The sequence below is a fragment of the Rhea pennata genome, chromosome 22, assembly GCF_028389875.1.
Source record: "Rhea pennata isolate bPtePen1 chromosome 22, bPtePen1.pri, whole genome shotgun sequence".
Classification (NCBI taxonomy): domain Eukaryota; kingdom Metazoa; phylum Chordata; class Aves; order Rheiformes; family Rheidae; genus Rhea; species Rhea pennata.
This window is the reverse complement of record NC_084684.1, coordinates 5,264,164-5,291,213: the sequence shown is the minus strand read 5'-3', so window position 1 is coordinate 5,291,213 and position 27,050 is coordinate 5,264,164. Positions and strand designations below refer to the sequence as shown.

Below are 27,050 nucleotides of genomic sequence, written 5' to 3'. Positions count from 1 at the left end.
CCGCGCCGCCGCGGGGCGCGCGGCGCGCGTGACGGACAGGCGGCGGGGGCGCCGGCCAATGGGGGCGCGGGCCGCGCGGCGGCCGGCGCCGGCGCCGGCTCCCATTGGCTGGCGGGAGTGTGGGAAAGAATGCGGCGGCGGTTTCACACGAATGGGGAGCCGCCGCCGGGTATAAAGGCGGGGGGGCGCCGGCCGCCGGCACTGCCGCCGCGGCGCGCGCCTGCCCCGCCGCGCGCCTGCCCCGCCGCGCGCCTGCCCGCCGCACGCGCCCGCCCCGCGCCCGCCACGCACCGCGCCGCGCCCGCACCGCGGCGAGCGATGCCCGCCGACACGGGCATGGAGAAGCCCACCGCCTCGCCCATCGCGGGCGCGCCGGCCAGCGCCAGCCACACGCCGGACAAGCCGCGGAGCGCCAGCGAGCACCGCAAGGTAAATGGCGAGCGGCGGCCCGGGCGCGGCGGCGGCGGCGGCGGCGCTGGATGGCGGCGAGCCCGCGGCCGTGCTGAGGTCGGTGCCGGGGCCGGGGGTCGGGTCGGGCCGGGCCGGGCCGAGCCGGGCGGCGCAGTCACCGTGCGCGCTTCTCCCGCAGTCCTCCAAGCCCATCATGGAGAAGCGGCGCCGGGCGAGGATCAACGAGAGCCTGGGGCAGCTCAAGACGCTCATCCTGGACGCACTGAAGAAGGATGTGAGTGCGTGGGGGGCTGCGGAGGGGGTGCGAGGTGCGGGGGCGCTGCGGAGGGGGGGTGCAGGGTGCATGGTGAGTTCCCGGAGGCCGTTGCATGTGGGTTGCTGGGTGCATGGCGGGCTCCGGGGGAGGGGGATGGGAGTGGGGGGATGCATGTGGGTTGCTGGGTGCATGGCGGGCTCCGGGGGAGGGGGATGGGAGTGGGGGGATGCATGTGGGTTGCTGGGTGCATGGTGGGTTCTGAGGGGGGGGTGCGATGCATGATGAGCTGGGGGGGGGCCGGGTGCATGCAGCATGCCGGGTGCATGCAGCATGCCGGGTGCATGGTGGGCTCCAGGGTGGAGGGAAGGGGCTGCCTGGTTGGGGACCAGGTGCACGGGGGCCAGCAGTGGCGCTCGGGCAGCAGCGCTGAAGCGGTGGCCTCTGGCTGCCTCCCTCCGCAGAGCTCGCGGCACTCCAAGCTGGAGAAGGCGGACATCCTGGAGATGACGGTGAAGCACCTGCGGAACCTGCAGCGGGCGCAGATGACAGGTGAGCAGGGACCCCGAGGGCGGCCCTGGGGCGGGGGGTGCCCCGGTGGGGTGCCCCGGCGTGGGGGCTCTGGCCCGAGGCTCACTCCCATCTCACCTTGCTTTTCAGCCGCCCTCAGCGCTGACCCCAGCGTCCTCGGCAAGTACCGGGCTGGATTTAACGAGTGCATGAACGAGGTGACCCGGTTCCTGTCCACCTGCGAAGGGGTGAACACCGACGTGCGCACCCGCCTCCTCAGTCACCTCTCCGCTTGCCTGGGCCAGATCGTGGCGATGAACTACCCGCCGCCGCCGGCCGGCCAGCCCGCACATCTGGCGCAGCCTCTGCACGTCCAGCTCCCGCCCGCCGCAGCTGGAGCGATGCCGGTGCCCTGCAAAATGAACCCTGCTGAAGCCCTGTCCCCCAAGGTCTACGGAGGCTTTCAGCTGGTCCCTGCTACCGACGGCCAGTTCGCTTTCCTCATCCCCAACCCGGCCTTTCCTCCCAACTCCGGACCTGTTATCCCCCTGTATGCCAACGCCAACGTCCCGGCGTCCGCGGGCAGCAACACGGCAGCCACCCCGTCGGCGTCCCCGGTACAGGGGTTGACATCATTTGGGGGCAGCGTTGTCCCGGCGTCCCAAGCGGGGAGTCCTGTCGGAGAGCGCAGCGGATCGGTCTGGAGGCCTTGGTGACTTGCCTAAAGCAATTCCCCCAAAAACTCATCTGTTGGCTCCGTTGTATGGAGCCCCATTATGTTTTCTTTCTTTTTTTTTTTTTTTTTAAGCAGATTTAAACAGAAAGGAAAGACCTCATTATGAACAATCTATTTATTATTTTCAGAGGTTGGGATATCAACTTGTATTTTTACTCCTTTAAAATACCTTTATTTGAGATACTTTTTTAAAAAAATAAATGAAAAATAGTTTTGTAACAAATATTCAAAGTATAATGCCAAAGTTGTTTGTATCTTGTCTGTGTGTGTGCGCCTGTTTAAATTCCCCCCCAACCCTACTCCCAAAGTTGCAGGTGTTTAAATAAATTCTTTGAAATAGATACCTCTTTCTCCTTTCATTTAGTGTGGGAGAGTGGGCAGGGACAAGCTCGTCCTATGTGTGCAAACCCCACAAACTAGTAGGGAGCAGTCCCTACCTTAGTTGGAAGGGATAGTTTGGGGGAGGGCAGAAGAGTTAAAAAGTGTGTGGTGGGGAAAGGTGGCTATGCTTACAATATATCCTGAAAATTTCATAAATACAGGATCCCTGCTCAAAAGGGAGGGTACTCCCTAAGTCTATGCTTCTTAAATCTGCACTGAATAGCTGTACTTGATATCCGTTCATGGAGAAGTTACTGAAATAACATCCCTTTTAAGAGTTTTTACTCCTTACTACCCTTTTCTTAAGGGTTGCATATGGGGGGAGTGCTGTGTGCAGAAGTTACTATCTTGCCTAGAAAGGAGGCTAGAGAGTCTGTCCCTATTGTGAGGAGGGTAATTAGAAGGTATAAAGGGTCTCATCGAGTATGCAGCGGGCTCTTTGGGAAGTTGGGAACCCTATTGAAATGCCTGGGAACTCAGAGCTGAGGGTTAATGTGTGTCTTTTTTTTTCTCTCCACTCTCATTGACAGGGCCAGATAGACTCTGATACTCAATGCTGTTGTAAATTCAATTGCCTGGTCTCACAATGCCTACCTCATAAAAGAGAATAAGTCAGGGTTGTGGCTTTTCTTTTTCTTTTTTTTCCTTTTTTTTCAGAAAGCAAGGGAACTGAGGAAAAGACAGTTTTGCCACCCATTCTGATTCTCTCCCAGTACTTGAATCCTGGCCAAGTGGAAGCAATTGCAGCCTTACACACACAGCGTTAACCACTTCCAATTGTCACCAATTAATAAGGCCATGGTATGGAGAAAGACCATCAAGAGTGAATGCACAGTATGGAAGGGAAAGTGTTGTGTACTTTGCTCCAAATTTATGAGGTGGGGGGTATCATGTAATCTTGGAGAAAAAAGCCAAAAAAATGACATGTATGTGTGCTAAAGCCATGTCGAGGGGCATAATCCATTCGGCTGGGCTTCCTCCATCCCTGAGTGCACGGGATCCCTGTAGGCAAAGGGGTGTATTCATTCTCCTGATCCCCCCCCCCTTCCCACCAAATCCTATGAGTTTTCCTGGCAGTTGTGTTAGCCAGGTTGGGCTGTGGAGGGACCAGCAGTGTTTTGGCTTAGAGAGTGACTTGACATTTGCAAAGCCACCAATTAATTCAATAGACCTATCTTTTTAGAAGGTAAATGCAATTTCATGTTTCAAGGTTTAATTCTATTAGCAATTAGGTTGCAGCTCCTACGAGAATATGGCAGTGTATGTGCCTGTGGGGGGGGGAAGTAATTTCCAGAAGTATTTTCCACTTCTGAATAATTTTATTTTTACCACATTTATCAGATTTTGGCCAAGGTTAGAGACAGGCATGAGGGCTGCTTAGAGCATGGTGCGGATCCAGACCAGTAATTCCTACACACCTAAGCGTGGGCAATCGATCAGTGATGAAAATCTTCACTCTCAGAATCAAAACTAGATATCCATTTGAATCAGGAGGTTCCCAGGAGGTTTTGTTATGCAATCACAGACATAAAATCATGTTACAGCGATTCTCTTCCATCCCCCACAGCCAGTTACGAGCCCTCCTCTTCTGTCTGCAGAAAGCTTGGAAGAGCAGATGAAAGGCTGCCTGTCGCCTGTGTGTAACTGCATATTTCCCCAGGGCACCACCATGTCTCTGGCCTTGTCCCTCACTGCCCAGTCCCCTCCGCATCTGCCCAGGATTCAGCAAATTTCCTTTATTGACAGGGTACCCAGGCCAAGAGCAAGACTGCCAAGCCCTACACTGCTGAGCTCACACGCTGGAAAACTCTTATCTGAGTGGGTTTGGAATGATTGCACCCGTGCAAACATGGCACACAGCGCTGCACGCCTCTGGGACTCTTCTCCCAGTCAGTCACCATTCTGCCTCTTAAGTGATACCCTGAAAAGCATACACGTAAGGGTACTGCTGTCATTGCAGCCTCCTTGTAAACACTGCAGTGCGGGAGTAAAGACCTAGTGGTCAGAGGGCCCTGTCCACTGGGCACTATGTCCAGCACTGCCACATGCTTTTTTTTTTGGCCTTGGGCAAGTCACACACCATCCTGTGCCTAAGTAAGTCCTGCGGAGATCTAGGTGGAGATGAGGTGAACGGCATCAACAAATCTGCATGATGGAATCTCAAAATCTTCCTGCGGAAAGGGATGATGTCCTTAACTCCAGTCCACTTCAAGAGTGGCCAAGTTACAGCTCGGGTTCAATCACTGCTTCTGCCCTTTGGCTGTACCCATATCCTACACTTCTGCAACAGGTTTTCTGGCTCTACTCTTCCATTTCTCAGTAACTGAGGGGCTGCCTTATTCCTCCTAGACTTTCATGTAGCTATTTTTTCATATCGTGGGATGACTGCTAAATTTGGTCTTATCCCTTTAAAGGTGCAGTAAAAGAGCAAAGTATGCTGCTGATGAAAGGTAAAAGTCCAAAGGAACGGACCCAGCGCCAAAGCGATAATGGTTAGGCAGAGTGCAGGCAGCCAGAAGTCCATGAGCGTGATGGCATGATCTGGGTGTGGTGGAGCAAGGAGAGGCGGGAGGAAGATAGAAGTGAAACACAGTGAGGCAGAAACCCAGCTAGCCTGTGACGGCTCCTTCATCTGAACTTCACTGCAACAGTTGTACCGTGCTCCAAGCCATTCCTAGACCTGGCTGAAAGCGACCTGTTGCAACACAGAATTTAATTCCAGCTGCAAAGCCTGGCCAACCGGTGAGCGCTAGTTCACCTAATCTTCGCAACTGTACGGCTCTGACAGGCATCCCCAAGAAGTACTGTTCAGTGCAAAGAAAGAGAGTCCCCAGCAAGGCCCCAGGCAAGAAGCAAAGCCCCTTTCAGCTTCCCTGGGCTGTCCCGTTCACCGGCCACCAGGGAACTGCTCAGAAAAGGCACCCCGGGCCCCCGGCCGAAGTCCTTTTCTCTCCCTCTTTCCGGTCCTGGAGCCTTCGTGTTCTTCTGCTTACATGTTTCCAACAGAGGGAGTTTTCCTGCGTTACCCTCTTGCCCGTCTCTGCTCCCCGCCTGGCGCAGCTGCTTTCCCACCCTCCGCCTCCAGCCAGATCGCTTCTGCCGCCGCTTAGCTGCTCTCCCTCCCGGGAAGCAGTGACTCAGTGGCGGCGCCGAGGAAGAGCCGCGGGGGGACAAGGGACGCAGGGTGCGCGGGTGCGGAGGCAGCCGCCTTCCCCCGCTTCTGCGGGGGGGCCGCGGAAGAGCGCCGGCCGCGCCGCAGCCCGACCCCGCCGCGGGCGCGGGGGCCGCCGCGGCCTCCCCGCTGCCACAGCCGGAGCCTGGCGGCCGGCGGCGCCGGGGGCGGGCAGCCCTGCCCCCGCTTCCTCCCCCTCCTCCTCCTCCTCCTCCTCCTGCCGCCGCCGGGCCCCGCCGCGGCGCAGCGGCGGCCGCCCGGCAGCAGGCGCGGCGCGGCGCGGCGCGGCCGGCGGCCCCGACGGGGCGGAGCGGGGCGGAGCGGGGCGCGCTCCCGGCGGCGCGGGGCGGAGCGGGGCGCGCTCCCGGCGGCGCGGGCGCCGGCCGAGGCTCCCCGCAGGCGGGGGCTCCCGGCCGCGGATCCGCCGCGGAGGGGCGCGGGCGGCTCCGCCGGCGCTGCGCCCCGTGAGTCGAGATGCAGCCGCTGCAGAGGCTCGGCGCGTCCCTCGGGGCCGGGGTCACAGCACCGAGACGCTTAATCCGGCCCTTCCATGTAGCCCCTCTTAGGCAGGCTGGAATGCAGGCGCTGTCACGGCGAGGCCGCTGGCGCCAAATTTCTGCTCCGCTATCTCGCCTCTGCCATCGCAGTTAGCCAGCGTATCCATCATTATGAAATAAAACCCGGATCTGCAAATCCAGCTCAGGTGATCTTTCCGCAGCCAGGGCCAGGCAGGGGAAACAACAGCACGAGAACCTCAGTCTAAGGTTCCCGCTGCTCGTGGTGTATAAAGCAAAGCAGAGCCGCGAGGAAAGGCGAACTCACTGTTAAGCCAGCCCTTTCCTGGGAAGGGGGCAGATGCTTGTGTGTGGATAAAAAATTCCTGTAGCCAACTGAAGCATTTCTTCAGAGAAGGTCGAGGTGGTTCTTATAAGGCTACTCAGAACTGCTGTTAAAGAGAGGTTTTTGTCGTAGCAATTCAAGAGCCCATCGTATCACAGAGATAAAGCACTCCTGTATTGACAGGGAATGGCTCTTACGCAGTACACAAGCCTGATGCCACACACGCTACGAGCACTGAAGGCTTGTCTGTCGTATAACTGATTGTCCAGAAGTTAGCAAGATACATTAGCATATACATTTCTATGGACCCCTTCCGTCCTAGTTCAGTCCATGTAAGCAGAATGATGTTTCTCACATCTGTGTGCATTTATTGAAAATAATCTAACTGTTTCTGTTTCCTTTTTCTGCCAAACAATGTGAGGATAGTATCTCCATTTCACTGTATATGAAGTTTTTTACAATTTCCGTGGCAACATTAGAATTGCAATATACATGCATTGTATCTTTAGGCAAAGCTACATATTAAGCAATTAAGAAACGCCACAGATCTTTTGGTATACTAGCTGGGGAGGGGGTTCCCCTAAAAAAATCCCCTTTCATATTCACTAATCAGTTTCAAATTCACAAAGTTTGAGACAACAACCACAAAGTTTAGTCTATGTAGCAGACACCCATGAGATGTGGATGTTTATCAGTCACAACCAGGCTTTGCAAAAATAAGCAGCGCTTTAAGGACATCTACTTTGCAAGAATTGCTGAATTTTGCTCTTTAAAAACCAATCTCTGTAAATCATATTATACTGAATAACCACCGAAAAAGTGCCAGTCCTTGATAAGGTACCAATCCTTAGGATATTGTTTTAAGCCTTTGCAGTCTAGTTTTCAGCAAGTCCGATCCCCCTGGACTCCTCCACAGCGAGAGAGCAGCACTCAGCTTTGGCAGCTTGGACTACCCCGCCGGGCTGGGCGTAGCAACCAGGGGAGAAGGGGCGAAACTCCTGGCACCTCCATGACTGCTGCAGATAGAGAAGGCTATCTCGCCTCCTCATAGCAATCCAACTCGGGATTTGGCAAAGTGGCTAGCACAGAAAAGTATATAGACACCAATTCTACAGTAAGCTACTAAAAGTACCCTGTTGATCACACTTTTTTTTTTTTTTTTTTGCATAGTAAAAAATCTACAGTACATCCGCAGTTTATTCCTTACTGCATCAGATAGCAAAGATCTGCCTTTGCACTTATTTTTATTTCCTGATTTGTCAGCAGACACAACTCTGGCGTGAGTCATCCTTTTCTTTATAAACTAGCCTTTCTGGCTACTTGCAGGAGCGTATACATCTGGATGTATATGTTGTCCACGCAGAGATGAGCAGTCTTTCATTCTGCCTGTCTGAACAGCAGAACTTTTCTGAGGCAAATATTTGTAAACAGGCTTGTTTTCAAAGAAGAGAAAGATTTCAAGGCCAAAACATAAAAATAGACTATAGCAGATGGAAGAAAGCATGGGAATACATGTTGGTTTAACAAAGGCCTAAGACAAGGTCTCTTAGCAGCCCATGTTTTTTTGACAGCATTTGGGTGTTAAAGCAGCTGACAAATAGTGAGCGCAGAGGCTCTGCTACCGATTCCCCATGCCTTATGGAGCGACAGGGGCAGGTGGGGAATTTTTGAGCAGCGTGGGTGGGATGGTGTGAAGGCAAAAGCTTTCCCGAGACATCTAAAATCAATTAGCAGCATTTAGAAGCTATATTTAATCTCAGCTTCTGAAGCAGGCAGGTCTTGGCTTATAGTTTTCTCATTAAGGCTATTTACACATCCAGAGATTTTGTCCCCTGCCCCCCAAAATGGAGAGGATATGCAAGTATGAAATATTTTGCTAACAACAGGCAATTGCTAGAGCACAGATTTGCTTCGGGAAAACACGGAAGCAACACTTTGGAGAGACTGGATTAGATTCTGATCTTGTGGGTGATACTGGGGGGACAATTGAAGAATTATACCAAATTTCCACCTTCTCTGTATGAGACAAAATAGAGGCCTGATCCACTGTGATGCATCAAATTTCTTACAGTATTTTTCACAAGAACAGTGAAAGCCATCACAGCTCACCCAGAGCTAGTCTGAGTAAATACATTTTACTTCCTTGCTATTCCACTTCCATGTCCCTCATGACCTTCTTCCCTCACTGCTGCTAAAAGGCTGCGAGCCGTTATTCGATACTAAACCGATGCCGTATATGCCCTACAGAAGGCTGCCGAGAGGGATGAGCTAGCGGAGTTTTGTAAGGCCTCCTCCTGTGTCTTCCAGTCCCTCTGCATCCTAAATCCTAGGGCAAGGCGCGAAGGAGTTAGAAGGTGAAACAAATCCAGACATGAATCACAAAGGCATTGACATGTATTATCACTGCTGTTACTTGCAGGCGGTATGTTACCATCAGCTTGAGACCAGCCAAAGAATAGGACCCTGCTCTGCCAGACACCGTAGCGCCCAAAGAAATTAGAGAGGATATGAAGAATGATTGCATCCAGCAAGTTACTTCCTTTAGCATGTCTGGCTTTGTGAATGCCTTTTCACCCTGTAAGTCCAAATAGGAATTATCTTTCCATCACTAATGACCATCAAAAGCTCCATTGCTTCTTTTATATAGCAACTTTGGAAATACAACAGCACCAACCCATACATGAAAGCTATGCTATTTAAGATTCAGATCAACGGAGGCACATCTATTGCCTGTTTACTTTTAGTGGGACCAAAGTGCAGTGACCTGGTTGGAAGGAGGGTAAATTCGTCTGCCCTGAAGCAACTTAACTTCATTGCAAAGAGCAAGCTGCTAGAAACGATCTGGGCTGGTGACTGTTTCACCTACCAGCGTGACCTGCACCGCACACTTCACTGTCTTCCCCCTCGTGCCAAAGTGGACTGTCATTTAGTACCACTGTGTTTACAAGTGTTGAAGCAACCTGGCCCCTGGCTAGAGGAGAACTGAAGCTGGCTGTGTCCCTTGCACACACGCGACGCTGGAAACACAAGGTCAGCCCACTAACAGCAGATGCAGCTACATCCTTTAGATTTTTTTCATCTTTCTTACAGCCATTCACTTACTGCTGTTAAAAGAGCTGACAACATGTGTTAATGCAAGGCAAGGTAATGTAAGTTTGCTGAAAATGGAGGTCTGCTCTCGGAGGAATGTACCTCAATCGCACTGCCGTGGATCTCCCCTCACAGAGATGCTTCCTGCAGCAAGGAGGGAACTTCATTAAAAACAGGCAGCCTAGAAGGCCCACAGGGAGGAAGGTTTCCCCCCGTATCTCCTTTCCCTAAACGTAGCCTGCGAGGCACAGGACTTCAGATGGCTCAGTCTGGAGGGAGAAGCGCAGAGCGCTACGAAGGGCACCCCGGAGCTGTGATACGGACACACGACGAGGCCGTCTCCCGGGAGTAACAGCGGCCCCTCAGCTGCTCCGCGGGCCAGTCCGTGTTACCCGTGTGTGCTCTTGGCCCACACCAGCTCGGTATCATCAGTGACATTTGCCATGTGGCTTCTGCGCTGTGAGGGACCACAGGTAGGTCTGTAGTATGGAGAAGCAGCGCACCGTAAACTCATACTCCTCCTGGTAATTTGTGCATACATCCCTATCCAAAGTTAACGGAGCAAGACAGAAATACCTGCATTGCTGTCAGGATGTGAGTTTGCAGCCTGAGTCTAAATTAGATCTAACCTGTGGGTTAGATTTAATCTGACCAGCAGTAGTGCAGCAGGTCTGGGATCCTGGGTGCATATTCAGTGGTTGAAACCTAGGCTGTTGTGGCTTTACTATTGGTATTCAGGCTACTAAACTAAGCTAGCTGATGTATTGCAGACACACTCCTGCAAACATTTTCCCCAAGAACTGGAGTACTACGTACTCACGCTGGCCAGTTCCCTGGAAATGCACTGAGTGGGAGCTGGGGCCTTTGGATGGAAAGAGTAGCACTGGGACAAACCCAGTCTTCCAGATGCAAATTGCTATGTGGAGCTTATCTGGTCTAGGGCCAAGTATCAGTGACATCAGCCCCATCCTAAGTGAGATGCAAGTTCTGCGGACAGACACAGATCAGTGTCTGGATAACTCTGCTTTCAGCCGTGAAACTGGCAGCTCGCTATTTTGTGTCTAATGGTTCATGTGGAGGCTACATGGTAGAAAAGATCCAGTCTTACTGAATTACAGATTGCATCTTTGAAGACACATTCTGCCCAAGATAAGCTGCGCTCTCATATCTTAACTTGCATCCTAAATGCTCTCAAGACTGTGGGATTCTCTTAGCTCTAATGTTTCAGCTGCTTTTACAGGAAATTCTCAGAGGACCAGTTGGAGCGACGTTATGCCGTGCTGCCAGAGAACTAATTTCCCACATCAGCTGATTTGTCATTAAGAGCAAAGCTCTCAGGCCTGAGACAAGTGCAGAGTCCTACTACTCTAGAGCAGAGCAGGGCAAGAGTGGAGGCGGCCGGCTGGAGCAGGGCTGGCGGTACCTTTCCACGCAGCGGGGCAGTGGGGGAGAGGTATCCCTCGCTGTTAGTTCTCCGCAGAACTCCCTCTTTGCAGAAAGGCCCCGGTGGCCACAGAAACCCCATCAACTCTGCTTGCGTCCTGTGCCCTTGGATTACTGCTTTACCTCCTCAGCAGCGCAGGGCACCAGGGTCTACAGTATCCTTCTCCTGCCACGTACCCCATGAAAAGGGTGCCGAGCAAAATGCGTCCAGCTAGCAGGTGCATTACAGACTGACCCCTTGGTTTTCAGTAGGGATGAAGTCCTGGTCCAAGACCGGTCTCTAGAGCCATGCGGAGTCCATCATGAAAGGAGAAGGTGCTGCAGAATGAGTGGATGCCTCACCACCTGCAAGGGAAAATTATTTATCCATTTTTGTATGGCAGGGGAATGTATCTCTCCAAAGCTACTCTAATTTGCAGAGAATGTGTAAGGCTTGTAGCCTTACACAATGAAGACAGCATCTGTTTCCCCCCACTCAGAGACGGGGACCGCGTGTGCTCTGCCAGAGGTGTCTGGTTTGCTTTGCAAGAGCGTGAAAATGGTTTCTCTAGAAAGGTGACAACGGATCTCTGCTAGGCTGAAATTACTGCGGATTAACGAGCGCCTGCCTTTTCATGTTCCCGCAGCACTTGCAGTAATTAGAAGGCACAGCTTCTCGCAGGCTAAGCGAGCGCTGGTGTCGCGTAGGCCCAGGGGCTGCTCGGCGGCTCTGATTTTGCCAGCATTACGCATGCTAAGCACGGCGCGCGGCTGAGTCGGGAAGACGGGACAGAGGAGGGGAAGGAGCCGCGCTGGCAGCTAGGGCCCCGAGCGGCGCGGCGCGGAGCCCTGGCCCCTCGGCGTGTCCCGCTGCGGGCGGCCAAGAGCCCCTCTCCTCCCACAGCCCTGGAGCAGAGGGTTATGAAGGGCTGGCAGGAGCACTTCAGACTTCGGCCTGTTTGCTGCTCTTTCCCATCCCTGTCTATCGCTCTGCTTGTCCGCTTACCTAGCTAGCTGCCTATCCATCTGCATTTACACATCCGATACGCATACTAATGCACGCACAAGGGATTCTATAAAAACTCACCCTTACTCACTTTCAGTGATGCTTGACTAGAGCGTTTGGGGAAGCATCAAGTATCTTCTTCCTCCCTTCTACCTCACTGGAAATCCATGTATCCAAATTTGGTAGCTTTCAAAATGTAACACAGATCAAAGTGTTTGCAAATGTTATTTTTATGTGGGGTAGAGAAGCGTTATAAAGCCAGTGGTGGATTTAATTCTGCATTTGTTGGATTTAAACTCCTCCTGAGCCAAATGAAGTTGTTATGATTGGGTTGTGAGTATAAACCCCACTAATTACAGTCCAAACAAACCTTTGGGTTTTTTCACCAGGAAATCAAAACATGAGGGTTGTGTGGGATGAAGGAAGCTATTTTTATGATTTTCTTTTAATATCTCTTTGACACACAGCACTATAACATATGCAACTTCCAAAGTTGTCTCTCTGGCCCAATTCCATTCCAGAGGTCACAAAAAAATCACTTCTCCGCAGTATTAAAACACGGATGCAGAAAAAGATACCCCTCAGGTACTGTGCAAGATCCTGATATACATTGGTGTAAGCTGGTCAAACCTCCACTGGCTTTAGCAAGAATCTGGATCAAGCCCAGAGCTGCTTGTGCCATCAAGTAGATAGAAATGATTGCAGGGGGCCTCAGATTGAACTCTTCATGAGCTTGATTGACTCCAGGACATGACTGAGCTAGTGACTACACTTTGTTGGAGGACAGAATTTCAGTCCCAGAGGAAACATAGCTTTTCTACTGCACTTTAAATGTAATTTTAACTTCAATTCTGAACAAAGAGGATGGAATTTCAGAGGTCATCAAGAAGGAAAAGATTACAGAAATATCATTTGGGGAACATTCTTTTTGTTTAATATGTCAAAATACTTTGTCTCAATATAAAATCATGCATACGAAATACTAATATTTATAGTATGAAAGCCAAAAGAAAAAAGAAGCCTAAAACCCTAAACATTCATTTAACATTCATGTAACCTCGTTTGCCTACTCCTTGAAACTCTAATTGGGGATATTGACTTGTGACTTCACCCCCATGTTCTCGCTCCTTTGTGCACACAGCATTTATCACGGGCGAAGTGCCCTGCTAGAGCTTATCATCCCCTGAAAGAGGGACCTCTTTGGGATCATATTGCATTGAAGGCCTGACTCAAAGTTTATCAAGATTAACAGGAGTCTTTCCACATTGCTAATTGCAGTGAGCAGCAAACTAGTTCCTCAGGGGCAAGTGAACTAGTATACATGAAATCAGTTAAGTAGTGATCCAAACTTTTAAAAACGCATCCTGAGTCTCTCTTGGCTGACAAGGATGGGTCATATTCTACTTATCATTTCCTTTTTCTACACAGCTCTTTGCAAAGGAGGATTTGGACTGATTCTTGTGGAAAATGAGAAAGCAAGAAGCCTAATGAGAAAGCTTCTCTTTTTGAGCTCTCACAGTCTCTACAAAAATTAGCTAAACCACCATATCTTGGGCCCTTCTACTGCAAGGCTATTAGAAGTCTGCTTCTCTGCAGTGATTTTCTTCCCATACTCTGACCCTTGCACAAGCTTCTTCAGTGAAGCTGCTGGCTCAAATTCCTTCACAAGAGTTAGGACAGAAATGGATACAGCCTGTTTTCACTTGCTGACCCTTCAAGATTTATCTGACCGAGGTCCATCAGCCTCCACCTCCTTCCACTGTCAAATGCTATATCTCAGGTTAAAGGGATTCAGAAGAACACGTGTGTCTGAGACTAGCTGAAAAATGATTTGTCGAACCATCTCATAATATATGGATGATGGAAGTCTCCCACTGATGACCTGTCAGGCAGCACTCCAGCACTGGGTGCTGGATGGGATGACACATTCATAGATAACAAACTTTACTGTCAATCACCCGTGCTGTTAGACGTGGACTTGACGTGACAGCTATGGCTAACAACAGTTTTGATTGACGTGTATACGAATTGCAGAATATGGAATGTGAAGAGAAACAGGACTCATCTCCAAGTGGACAGAGCCCTTGTGCATTTTAAAACCCAGAGCAAAAAGCAAGCAAGTTTTAAAGCATCGTGGGCAGAGCAGCTTGCCGTAACGCTATGCTGGCATTCACTTTGATTACCTGTTGGGAAGCATTAAGCTCAGTGCTTTCCGTTAGGGCTGCTCTATCATAGTTGTGAACAGCACCCTGAGAGCAGCCCAGGCGCTGTAGGTGTTGGGCAGACTTCTGCACCAGCCCAGTATTGCTGTAAGTGAGGCACAGTCCCACGCTGACACCGCAGATGGCTGCAATACGCAGAGTTCCTCGTGTCAGTCACTCGGTAATGGGCTGTCTGCTAATCTCACTGCTCACCTCGGGGACTGGGGCTTCCTAGAGCACAGAAGCAGTCATCGCTCTCCACCGGGGAGAGCAGCGGACACTTCTGCTGTCTGCTGCCACGCTTACTTTCAGCACACGGTACAGTGCTGCCCTCTCTGCCCTGCTTCTTTGTACCGGATTCTCTGTCTAGGGGTCTGACTGCATGTCCGGGGCCAGGGTGTGATCACAAGAGAAGGCTCCATGGCCAGGCTTCCCAAATTGGAGAACGGGTAATTCCCTACGGCAACAGAAGCTACTGCTCCACTGTGGCACGAGAGCAGGTATACAAGCACAGTTCAGGATCTCCACCCAAAGCTTTCTGTGCAAGCTGGGGAGTCTAAGGCTTGCAAGGACAGATGAGGCCTCCAGAGTAGATGATTCCACAGTGCTCCCTGGAAATACCCCAGGTGCTCACCCTCACCTGGCTGCCACTTCCCAAAGTTAGGCTCAGAAATTGCATTTCTTCAGCCATGCAGGTCTGATGCTTTGAAGGGCTGTTCCACACTTTTCTGAGCCTGCCTCTTTGCTCCCTTCCCTATCCTCTCTGAGCTCTCTCAGTTATTTTAGGCGAGTGATGAAATCCAGACAGGTCTGTCTCCTGGGAGGGGAGCAGAGGGCGGTGGAGCAGCAAAGGAGGGGAGATCAGCTGGTGAATCAACAGCAGGCCAAGGCATGCTCTGGGACGTGGCTTCAGGGAAGTTATTCATCTTGTAATTCACCCTTGGGTTTTCTTGGCCTCGTTTTCCCATCGCCGGGTCTATTATTGCAGTCATTGTGAAGGTATCCTGTCGGAGCTGTCAGGCTGGGAGTGGCCCACCTCCCCGCTGACAGAGGGCAGAAGGCATGGGAAAGTGTCAGCCTGCCAAGATTGCACGCTCCGAGCGGAGGCTGCTCGCCTCGCGCTGGAAACTTGCCGGTGGCAGATTGTTAATGTCATTACAACACTTACACAGAAGCAGCAGGTTTCACCTATCAACCTGCTGCAGGAAGAGGAGAAGGGAGAAGGGCGGCTGGGGGAAGGGAGCGGCCGCCTAGAGAGGAAAGGAGGCAGAGAGTCGCTGGAGTTTGCAAACGCCGCACCAGCAGCATGCGCCGGATCGTTTATCAGCGTGCACCCAGACCTCACGTGGAGTCGTCTGGGGCAAAAGCGCTTTAGAAATGCAGCAGGTGCCGCGCGGAAGGAGCTCAGGAGGGGTTGTCTGGGCTGGCTTCCCCAGCACACCTGTGTCTCGGGGAGGGATGGAGCACAGGACTCAAACGGAAGAGAGGCGAAGGCACCCGGCCTCCTGCGGGCGTCCGGACTGCAGAGCCCGCAGCCCCGCTGTGGCCAGGGAAACGCACGCACACGCTGCCGGCTGTCCGGGCCGTGCTGCAGCGAAACAAGGCAGCGCCCTCGCCAAAACCTGACCGGGCTCAGTACCGAACCTCCTCCTCCCCGGGCTCCGGGAATGCAGGCTGCCCAGGGAAGGCTGCTTCAACCGTATGGCCGTCCTCCGGACTGACATCGTACGGTCCCGCTGGTGTGGTCGGATGAAAGCCTGCACCTTGGGCAGGTTCAGGCCCCCGAGGGGCTCCGGATTTAGCCATTAGGAAAAGGAAGTCAGATCAGAGTTAGGACAGGAAAAAGCATGCAGAAATGGATTTCCCCCCCCCCCCCCGATCTTTGCACTCCGGAGAAGTCAGCATGGGACAAAGCCCAAGGCTGTATAGCCAAGTCAGACTGAGCCCTGGGCTCTGAGATCCACATCATTGCTCCCCAGCACTCTTTTCATCTGCGCTCCAGAGCAGTTGCCCAGCAAGCTGAAGAGGAATCTAACCAAGCCACAGAAAGGAATTAGCCCCAAAATGTTTAACGAGCTATTGCTGGAGACAGACATTTCTGCAGGAGGAGGAGGAGGGATGCAGAATCACTCTCAGCCAGGGAGATGAGTTTGGTTTGGGGGGAAGCCACAGGTCTCGAGAGCCCACCCCCACGAGCTCTGCAGGTTGCGTGCAGATGCACTGATAACTGGAGAGAACTGGTCCTGCATGGGACCGGCAGCTTAGCACAAGGGATCCTTCCTCCCTCTGAACCAAACAGGTCTTGGTGCAATGTGCGTTGCTTCAGGGGCAGCTATACGCCTGCACCCTGCTTGAAAACCCTGGGAGCCTTCAGGGCAGCACTTTGAACGTTTAAGCAGGTACCTTTTCTTTTCCTTTGAATGCTTAGCCTCTTAAATCAAACCTACCTCAGGTTCAGCACAAACTGGCGAGGGAAATCCGGAGCTGCTTGGGGCAAAAGCTAATGTGTTAAGCACTGAGATATAGTCCAGATGTGGAAATCTCCAGGGCCACAACTCGTCTTTGAGCTGCTTGTTTGACACCTCTGGTTTAGACATTAAAAGTCTCACTGGGGAGGAAATCCTCATGGCCTGAGTTATGTGCTATTTACGGATGGGGCTCTGGGCAGCCCTTGAAAGAGCTTGTAATAAAACCTGGAATAATAGTAAATTATTAGCATAGACTAGGAAAGGGGTTTTATTTTTTAAGGCAGCTGGTTTTATGGATTTTTTTTAATGCTGGATGAAGATAAAAATCCTTCTGCCTCCTAGGAATAAGAGAATGCAAAAGAGGCAGAGAAGTGCGTGAACACTCCAGGTCCCATTTGGAAAAGCACTCGGCAGGCAATAAAACTGTATTTCTTGAGCTAAATTGTTTGCATGTGATAGCAGAGGCTTTTCCCCACAAGTCAGATCTTGGGCTCCTGCACTAGTTACTGACTGGATGCTCCAGCTTTCTGCTCAGAGCCCTGTTAATCTCTCCCCCTCTCTGCTCTGTCCTCAGTTTTTCCTTCTGCTGCCCACCTCCAAATGCCCTCCTCCGCGCTCCTCTCTCCTGACTCGCCCACGGCTGTTCCTGCCTCTGCCCTGCCGGGAGACCTCCAACAAATCACATCTCTTAACTCATAAGCTCTTCAGGGCAAGCGCTACTTCTGACACAGTGCCAGCACAGGACCGAGTGCTGCTGGCCTCTAGGTGCTCGGCGCAACGCGTCAGTAACCACTGTGGTTTGGATTACTAGGGAGATCACACGCGTGGCACGCTTCACCCCCCGTCTTCCGCACCCTCCCGGCTGGCTCGGCGCAGCCCCTGTCCCCAGACATCCCTTCCACGTGTGCCGGCCCTTCCCGGCTGTGCCGCCGGCCGCGCGAGTGTGCCGGAGCCCAGCACCTCCCCAGCACCAGCCTAGCCTCGGGGCCGGGCTCTTTGCAGGAGCGCTTGCTATCCCTGTATCTGCCTGGCAGCTATGGGAAGGGGATTAAACACTCGCTCACGTCCTTCCCTGCTCACTCTCACCATCCCAGGAGCTAATTGCAATGGATTTTATTATTTTTAACTCTCTTCAGAAATGAACCGTCCCTTAATCTGCACAGAACTGAGTGATTTTGCTAAGCACACAGTTGCAGCACAGGGGCCTTCACCATCAAGAGGGATCTCACTTAAAGGAGAAGTGCGTGAATACTTGATGGAGTATGGCGATACGGGAGACTGCAGAGTGACGACTCTGCTCCTCCTGGTGGGTATCTGCCAGCCCCAGCACCACGTACAACCACGCTCCCCAGAAGGGCGAGCAGACCACGCTGGAGCCAGGCAGGGGACCGACAAAAGTGCTTCTTGTGCTTCCTTTGCGGCTCGTAACACAAGCCAGGCGCCCCGGGGAGCCGCTGCTGCCGCACAAGGATGAACAAGGCGCTCGTAGAGCAGCGACACCTTCCTTCGCGCCATCGCGAAGCCAGCACGCTGCCTGCCCGCCCGGGTGAGCTAGCAGCCATCAGCAGCTCTTTGCTCATGTTCACACACATTAGGAACACAGCTGTCATAATTCCCCCTAACCTGAGTACTTTAAGGATGATAACACTACGTCTGCCTAGCTTTCTTCTCCTCTGATATGACTGGAAGTGGCAGGATTTCTCCTGCCCATCATGGGCCGCCCTTGAGTTGTCTTCCAGATATGTTGCTTTTTTTCCTTCCAGGGCTTTATTCTTTCCTTGTCGTTCTGTTTGCTTGTTTGTTTTCCTCCCTGCTTGGTGTCAGCCATTGAGACAGAACATCCAAAGCAGCTACAGGGCTTGTTCGAAGGGTGACAGAACTGAAAGGACATTTTTTTTCTATTCATGAGAGAAGCCATTTTAGAGCAGTCATTCTCTTTATATCAAAGCAGGCAGGTCCATTTAATGCCGTGGACTTCACTGGTGCCAAAAACTTGCAGAGGAGTGTAATGACAGCTACATGTCCACACAACTAAGCAGAACAGAGCAAGGAGCCGAACTCGCCTCCCCCAGCCACCCAGCTCTCCCTCCGCTCTGTGCCCTGGCGTATCACTAACAGCCTCACGAGGTTTCCCAAGGCCAGGCTGTGGTCTCAGTTGCTGCTGCAACAAACTTAATGATTAATGAGGAAAGCACGGAAGACCTAAATATATACATGAGGCCGGATTTTCTAGAGAGCTCTGCTCACGTTTAAGTACCAAAGTAAGGGTTGGAAAAGCACACCCCAAAGCTGTCCCCATAGCACCTCGGATACACAGGGCTCTCTTGGCTGTCTGGCCCATAGAGCGGAAAAGAAGGCATCTGATCTGCCAATGGGTTTGTTTCCCTGGAAGAGAGGAATTATTTAGTTCTGTACAAGCAGGTCCCCACACGAGCAAGAAAAGCAAGTCTGAAAAGAGAAAAGGCTTTCCTGGCTATGAGCTGCACGCACTGGTGCAAACATGCCTCAGGTACCACTCAGCTGCCCCCAAACTAAGAAGGTAGCACACGGGCCACAGACTCGGTGCAAACTGTCACAGCTCCACTGATCTCACCGTAGATTTTCTGATTAACAACAGTGAAGGCCATCCCATTCACCCTGCTCATTTCAGTAATACACCGAAGAGTGCAGAGAAATATCCCACAGACCTTTACAAAAGGTTATAAAGTATGCAGAAGGATCGCTGGTAAAATGCAGCCACCACTGGTATAGAGCATACCTGGACAGAGGACACAGCAACACTGCGCAAGAGTACAGGGGAGAGGGAGAACTTAGCAGAAATCCCCTGGTACCAGGGGCTGTCGTGTTTCTGAGATAGTCTGAAGAGACTTTGTCTGGTTTGGCTTCCTTGAACTGATTGCGAAGGTGAGACGCCCGTGTCCTGATCTCTCTGACCTGCTGACTCATTTGAGCTCGCACTCTAGCAGAAGGGAGCTGCTCGTCTTGCCCATCCAGTCCCGCTCAGGTGTGGCTCCATTATTTGCTCCGTGAGCACTGAACTACAATTATTAAGAACAACTCCCTCCACCTCTCCATGTATGTGACCCCCCTGTCACCGTTCCTAGTAGGAAGTCAGTTCCCTGGAGCGTGAGCAGGTTGCTCCACTTCCACGCTCGTTCCTCCCAGGTCAGGGACGTCTCAGAGGAGAGGCTGTTCTGTAGCGGTGGTGTGGCCAGGACGGAGCAGCCGGGGGCTGAGCCCCTGCTCAGACTGCAGCTCAGGTGCCCACACTCTCCAGGTTTGCACCTTAAGTTCCACATTTGTGAGCAGTGCAGCTTATAGGATGGTGTTGGGAAGGAGAAAACAGCCGAGCAGGGAGGGAGGATAGGACCTGTTAGAGGACCACAAGTATCAACTCAGAACTGGCTGCATCATCTCTGTTCTTTAGAAATGGGGGAAGGAGAAATTACAAAGACTTTATATATATATATATATATATATATATGTATAAAAACCAAACAAAAATCACCTTCTCAACCTTTATATTCCATTTAAATACAGGCTAACCATCAAAATGAAGCAGATAGCCATTAGAGCACAGCCGTGATTTCCAGTTCAGAGCTCTTCCTGCAGTTGTGCCTGCTGCTGTACACATGCAGCATCCCTACTCAGCGTTTCTGGAGCGGAGCCCCAGCCCAACTCAGTGGAATCACTGCCACGCTTAACTTCTTCCACAGAGTTTGCAGCAGGCTCTCACAGTCTAAATGAACCCTCCACTGGGAAACCTCTTGAGAAGAAGCTTTTAGGGTGATATAATTCCTTGTGTAGGAACTGTGACGGCAGTCCTGAGACACCTGACCTAAATCCTGACACCAGGTTTCATTTACCCCCTCTGACCCAACTACTGACCGTGACATCTGCTTCTGCTTTGCAACAGCAACGAAACCCCAGCCCAGGGAGCTGCTTCCAAAACAGCCACCGCGCTAGCGCTTCTCTGCGCCCCGGGGGAGTGAAGGGCTGCAGGGACGGAGGAAACGGGTCGGACTCGCTCAGCGCACACGAGGCCCCGGCGATGGGAGTGACGGAGCTCAGAATATTGTTCACAGGCTGCCAAGCACCCAAGCAGCAGCCAAACAGGAAGATTATATGGTAGAAAGAGGCACACCCCTTCTCTCTGCCTTTGATGTAGGTTTTATTGTAGTTCAGGCAGACACTGAAGAAATACAAGTCACAGAACTTGCAGAGATTAATTTGCAGGCATTCTGCAGAAAGATTTCTTTTGAAAAAAACAGATATTTCACCATTTCTAAGCAGCAATTCATTCTTTTATTTATGGCTCGTACTGCAACATCTTGTCACATTCTAGTGGCTGCATAAAGAAGCAGAGCTCTTCTGCCAACTCACCATCATGTCAAAACCCGTGGTGCCTAAGAGCTTCAGCTCAGGTGTATAACAGTTAATTCTGCCTCTCTGAAGCAAGGGACATGCAAAAGCGGGATACGTCAGGACCCCACAGGAGAGTCCCTTGGAACACTCAAGCTGAGGAGAAAACAAGCTGAGATTCACACTACGTTTAAAATACGATAAACTAACAAGGGTATTTCTAGGAAAAGAGGGTAAATTTGGGTCATAACAACTGTCTGATCAGAAGAGGGTAGAAACTCTGTACATACATACATATCGTAGTTTTCAGTCTAATCCTGAAAATGTTTGCTATTAGAGAGAGCACTTAATATAGGAGTAGTCCTGCTGTATACAGAAAAAAAATACTTGGAGTATAAAGCTTTTAAACAGATGTGGAGATAGAAGCATGTGTCAGAGAGAAAGAGTGTGAGAAAGAATCATTTTAAATGTTTGCAAGGTGGATATTCCTAAATCAAATCAGCTCACAGAAGGATCCCAGATTCAGACACTAAAACCATGATTAGTAATAGTACTGAACTGATCTTTTAGAGGAAAAAAAACCATCTGTATTGCTTTTAGAATAATAATAATTAAAGAAAAGAAGTATTAAAGTGCCTTCCACAGGATCAGCAAGCATGTAATCCTGTAAATTGGTGGTTTGGATGAAGACTATAGGAGCATGTGTGGCAGACTCTATGGAGGACTGCAAATGAATTTTACAGACAACAGTTTGCTTTGCTTCATCCACAATTTCCTGTGCCCACCTTGGAGACTAAATTAGACACAGTTGAAGCCCTCTCTTTAAAGAGAAGGGATTCTGTGAATGGAAGCAGCCATGCAATGGAGAGCTGAGACATGCTTGGGATTTCTGGCTTAACTATTGATTCCCAGGGCAGCTCAGCTCTTCCTAAAGGAAACAAGTCAAAACACTGGGTGTATGTCTTCCCCATTTTCCTGTTTCATCTCCCTACCTCATGACAAATGAGAAGAGCAGGGACCACCAGAGTATATGCTGGCAGGGCCCTTTCCCAGAGGGGGAAAAATAATCCTGCACTATTCCGTCTTTTGAGGAAACAAAAGAATGTTTGTATCCTGCTGGTTGCTTTAAACTTGGAGCTCCTCATTGTGCAGCACTATATTCCCAAAGGCTGTTCACATCCATTCAAACTGGTGGGGTGCACGAAGGACAGGCGTTTGCCAAAGGTTTGCTAAATATAATCCACATTTTGCCAGAGGCTTCAAAGATGATTCTCTCCTGGGGAGAATGCACTGGACTTATACTCAGCAAAACAGCATTTTCCTGCCACTCATCGTTGGTGCAACAGCCAGACAGCCACAGCTCTCCAAAGGTGTTTAGGAACATAATTCCCATCAGTGGGTTAGAAGAAGAGATGGCTTGACACTCACAGCAGTGAAAATCAGCAGTGCACTGTAAATTGGGTGAAGGCTTGCTGATGTCAGTGTAATTCCTCTAATGTAAGACTGGTATGTGATAAAAATCATGTCCTCTGATTTTAGAGGTACTGCCAGGCAGTTATGGATCCTGGCTATTCCCCTGGGTACTTTTGCTGGTGACACTTGTTGGACCTGGGAGACCAAAGCTGCAACCCTGAGGAATAAGGTCTGCCAGTCACTTGCGAACCTGCCACAGGCTCCAACCCAGAGCTGCACACAAATTGCAGTCGTGTTTTTCTCATCTCCACTTTGCAATATAGGCTCAGAACAAATACAATCTTTCTCCTATCTCTTTCGATGAGACTTCTTGGGAGCAGGACAACTGCACTCAATGGGCTCAGCACATTTATGCCTCAGTCTCACTCTGACAGCTTAGCCTCAAACCCTTGCCTGTCACTCACACAGAACCTAAACAAACACTTTCCTATCTCCAGCCTGGCTGTTTTCTCACTTGCAAGACTTTCCATCAGAAGTACTGACCTATAAAGCAGGGCTGGAGAAGGAAGGTGCACGCTGTTTGGTTTAGTGGAATCCTGCTGCATTCTGAATAGCTTTCTTCTCGTTTGGTACGTCTATCCATCGGGGCTGACGCCACTTCCTGGCTTGCATTTTAAATTTGCCACTAGCACAGTTACCAACACTGTTGGCTGCAGAAGTTTGAATCCAATTTCTATTAGCCAACTCCTTGGTAATGAACACAGTCACCCCAGCTGAGATCTGGAAACACTCTCCACCATCTGACATACGTTCTAGCTAGGAGAGGTCAGTGAATCTGCCTCCACCCCACATATTTGCAGCACATGGCTTCTCTCCCATGCTGGGAGATCCCAGGTGTGGTTCCCAGCTATCAACTGCAGCAAGCTGGCCCAGTCTCTGCTCCACAAGCCTGCTGTGTGCACTGCCCAAGGTTCCAGGAAGGGAGAGAAGCTGCAATACTGCACCGCTGCCAGGTAACATCCTGCCTCGTCCAGGGGGCTGCTGCACTGTGCTGACCAGCACAGGATGGCTCAGGCTTGCAGTGCAGATGTAGATACAGAGCCTGCATTTCAGCCAGATCCCCTGCCATGCTGAGGCCTTGTTTGTGGAAGAACCAGCAACATAAGAGGTACTCTGATCATCAGAGGGTAGCTGTTCATCAGTCCTAGTGCAGGGGAGAGAAATCAACACCCCACAGTTTATGTTCTAGGGCACCTGCAAGAGCCATCTCGCTCACCTCCACAGGAACAAAGAAGTCACTACGAGTGCATGAAGGTTAACTGAAGAATCCCCAGCAGTCTCCCGGCCAGACAGCCCACAGACCCCACCACAGAAGCACCAACAGCGGATTGGCCTCCCCCAGCAGGAAACTGGAGGTACTATTTGTCATGAGGAGCAATCCTGAGCTTTTAGGGTTTAACAGCTTGGCTAATTCGCTTTTAACAAAGCTTTTGACCTGATGCAGCAGGAAGACTGGGTCTGGTCTGGCATTCAAGGGCACTTCAGAAAAGAAGGAGCAATGAAATGCAGAGCTATGCTAAGACATTGTGGCTGTCTCGGCACAGAGCTGTGTTAGGGCTGTCCCCTGCCTGCAAGGAGACTTTCAGGCACAGTAACGCAAGTAGGGCAGCATAAAGGTGTTTCCAGCACCTGCACTGGCTTCTTCAAAGCTCTGGGGTGTCCCCCCCATACTGGTGTATAGGTTTTATTGCATCCTGGTGGAGATGGTGTTCACAGATTATTTGCTAAGCATTTCACAGAGGCAACACAATGGAGTCAGGTTAAAGCAACCTTTGCCACATGACATTGGGAGATGGCCAAGGACATCTGTTTTCTCCATTTCTTCTGCTGAAACTGTCTGCTCTTTAGGACACAGACTATGTGCACCTGCATGACTGCAGAGCACCTACAGGAGCGCCAGGCTGACAGCGGTGGTGGGTACAGCTCACTTGAGGGGCGAGGGAATCTGCATCCTCACCCACCACGAAGAAAGCTGACTTGTTAGCAGCTCACCATGAGTATGACCAGAGTTCAGATTCATTCCTACCACAGATAAAGAATACAATGGCGTAAGTAAGAGAAAGCTGTCCAATATTATCTCTAAGAGGTAGCGACCTTAAGCACATTTTCAGCGCTAGGCAGAATGAAGCTGCTGTGGAGGTCACAGAGGAAATAAACATCCATGTGGCCAAACCATCATCTCTTTACAGAATGACTTTCTTCACTACAAGGGGAGATGTGCTCAATGGCCTGGGGCCCACCAGGGGTATTGTGCTGCCTACAGAATTTAAAATAAATAAGTCTTGATCCCTCAGCTATAACCCTCAGCAGCATCAGTGTCAACCTCTGTCTGTCCAGGCTGGGGTGAACACATCCTCTAGTCCCACACTGTCCCAGGCCTGTCTGCAGCATTTGAATTTTACTGACATTATCAAGACACAAAGTCCACAAGGCAACAGCTTTATTAAATGACTTTCTGAAGGAACTGCCACCCAGTGTGGGTGGGTGAGGCCAGCCATTTGGAGAGCAAGCAAGAGCAAAGGAGAAAAATGCAGTTTACAATGGGCACAAATGTTAAAGCCTGCAAGAAATGCAGAGAACATTAATCCATTAAGGACCAAACAGATGGCGTAAAACTGGAATTTTTATTTCATTCCTACCCTTTGATTGTAACTCCATGTTACTGAGCATTAACTCAGACTGCAAAGGGGAAACCCCAAAACTTATCCTTCTTGCTGAGCTTGTATGCTACGCTTTGTAAATCAGACTCCGCTGAGGAAGACATTTCTTACAACGGTTCCTCACACCTGAGTTCCCATCTGTTTTCCATCACAAGACCTCGCCTCATCCAACCCTTCAGGAGTAAGCCTGGCTGGGTGCTATTGCCTTTGCGCTTTCAGGCAGCAATTCCAGAGACTAAAAGAAAGACTATACCATGCTGCACGCTAGCCACTTCCTCCCTCTACATTTATAGCACGCACTATGTTTGATTAGCAACAAGGGATGTTGGAAATAGCCTGGGTAATTAGCTAGCAAGAGAGAAGGATTCATTCCTGAACTTTGAAGCGGCGGAGCGTGATAAAGGTCAGGATGTGATGTTGTATTGGCGTCACTTCCTCTCTTTCAGTCTCACCTTACAACCTTCCTTTTCTCTTTAGCCGTCAATTAAATCATTCTGCAGAGGGCTGGTGACATGGTATATTACCCAGATCCTGTTTAAAAATGAAACTCATCAAACTTAAGGGCTACAATGTGAAAATAAGTCTGTTATCCTGCAGTTGCATCTTGCCAGTAGATATCTTTGGTAACATTTTAACCTTCCCTTTTGCTTTAGGTTATTCTCCCACTCGCATGCCACAGCTAAATAACAGCAATTTTCTTTCAAATGCAAGGCATGGCAATAAACTTGGCAGGGAAATCACTCCTAAGCAAATGGTAAGCCTGTTACATGCAAAACAGAGGGTTCGTTGCTGTCACAGGCAGATATATTGTTGGTAGCCTGAGTTCCATGGATCCAAGATTAAGAGCAGGATCAGACTCCTTTTAAAAGGGATTAAAAAATCAAACCAAATCAAAATGAGCTAATATCATACCATGAATAAAGACTTTTCAGTAAGGTCTTCTAAGGATAAGAGCCGGTTTTCCCCCAGAAGATTCTGATAGCTTTCAAATTAAGGCATTAAATCTCGAGTAAGGCACAACTCAAGAATATACTGACAAAAAGAGAGACTAAAGAAGTCTCTTTTTAATGAAAACTATTGCACCAGTTTAATGTCAGATGATTTTAAAATCAGCTGGTTACTCTGGTACTGCGGTACTGTGCTGCAAAACCATTTACCTGCATTTCAGACCTGCACAGACAATTGCAAGAAATAGGGTATAGCAACTCGGGGAGTTACCACTTACCAGCTAAGCTCTATTAATCGGCCGCGTGCACAACGCAGGGCGTTAACACGGCTCAGCTCACCAGCCGTTCCTTGGTGTGCTCTCTCTGCCATACCTTCCGAGTTTGGTTTCGGAGCAGCATCTTGAAGCTGAACCTAAGCAGCCTCAACTGAAGTGAAAGAAACCATGTTTCAGGACAAACGAAGACTGCTTATCCAGATTTTTTTTTTTCTTTTGCCTTAGTTTAACTGACTTGGTTAAATTCACATATGTAACAGCCAACAAAACTGGGGCTGTAAACGATGGGTGAGGCCTGGAGCAGAACCTGGCATGCTACCTACCTGTCTCAGCAGCCTCAGGAACAGGCCTCCCTGCTCCCCTCCTGTATCAGTTTACCTCAAGCTGTTCCTGCTTCCCCTCTGCAGCCCCCTTCAAGCTTAATTTGGGCCATTTGGGGCCTAGCCTGGTGCCACAGCGCCTTCCCCTTCTGCGCTTCAAACTTAAGCCATGAGATAAAGGATTCTTATTACTTAAAAAGATTAACTGCAGAGGGCTGGTATTCTTTTAAAAGATGTTTACTATTTCTGCCCTGAGGACAGAAACTTTGTTCAGAACCGGAACTGTTGTCCTGCTGTCGCAAACCACTTCCTTTGAACAACAGAGTCGTTTCTCCTTTCAGCCTTTCCCTTCCCCTCTCCCCAAACTCCTACATTTTATTGTGCCAATTATTTGAGCTCTTTTCACACAAGCACTTGAGGCTAATCAGGCCTAACGAAAGCACGGCTTGCAACAGGCCACCATCCCCACTGCTTGGCCATATCTGAGGTTTTGACTGCAATCCTGCTATCATGGGTCCTGCTA

General features: G+C 50.5%; 1 protein-coding gene across 2 annotated transcripts; it reads left to right on the top strand.

Moving 5' to 3' along the window:
- Window positions 1-267: 267 nt before the first annotated feature.
- HES4 (hes family bHLH transcription factor 4) lies at window positions 268-2,251 on the top strand. Of its 2 annotated transcripts, none has more exons than XM_062593315.1 (4): window positions 268-429; window positions 590-685; window positions 1,129-1,216; window positions 1,325-2,251. In XM_062593315.1, exons 1-4 carry the CDS (start codon window positions 319-321, stop codon window positions 1,888-1,890), a joined length of 861 nt encoding a protein of 286 aa, XP_062449299.1. In that variant the 5' UTR covers window positions 268-318; the 3' UTR covers window positions 1,891-2,251. The 2 variants fall into 2 exon arrangements, with proteins under 2 accessions (XP_062449299.1, XP_062449298.1); XM_062593314.1 differs by having other exon boundaries at window positions 268-507.
- Window positions 2,252-27,050: the final 24,799 nt, after the last annotated feature.

What these genes read in the sequence shown, in the direction of transcription:
- HES4 (XM_062593314.1), top strand. Translation starts at nt 319, where the DNA reads ATGCCCGCCGACACGGGCATGGAGAAGCCCACCGCCTCGCCCATCGCG. An exon ending in TGGACGCACTGAAGAAGGAT is followed by an intron (nt 686 to 1,128) that starts GTGAGTGCGTGG and finishes CTCCCTCCGCAG; the next exon opens with AGCTCGCGGCACTCCAAGCT. An exon ending in GCAGCGGGCGCAGATGACAG is followed by an intron (nt 1,217 to 1,324) that starts GTGAGCAGGGAC and finishes CTTGCTTTTCAG; the next exon opens with CCGCCCTCAGCGCTGACCCC.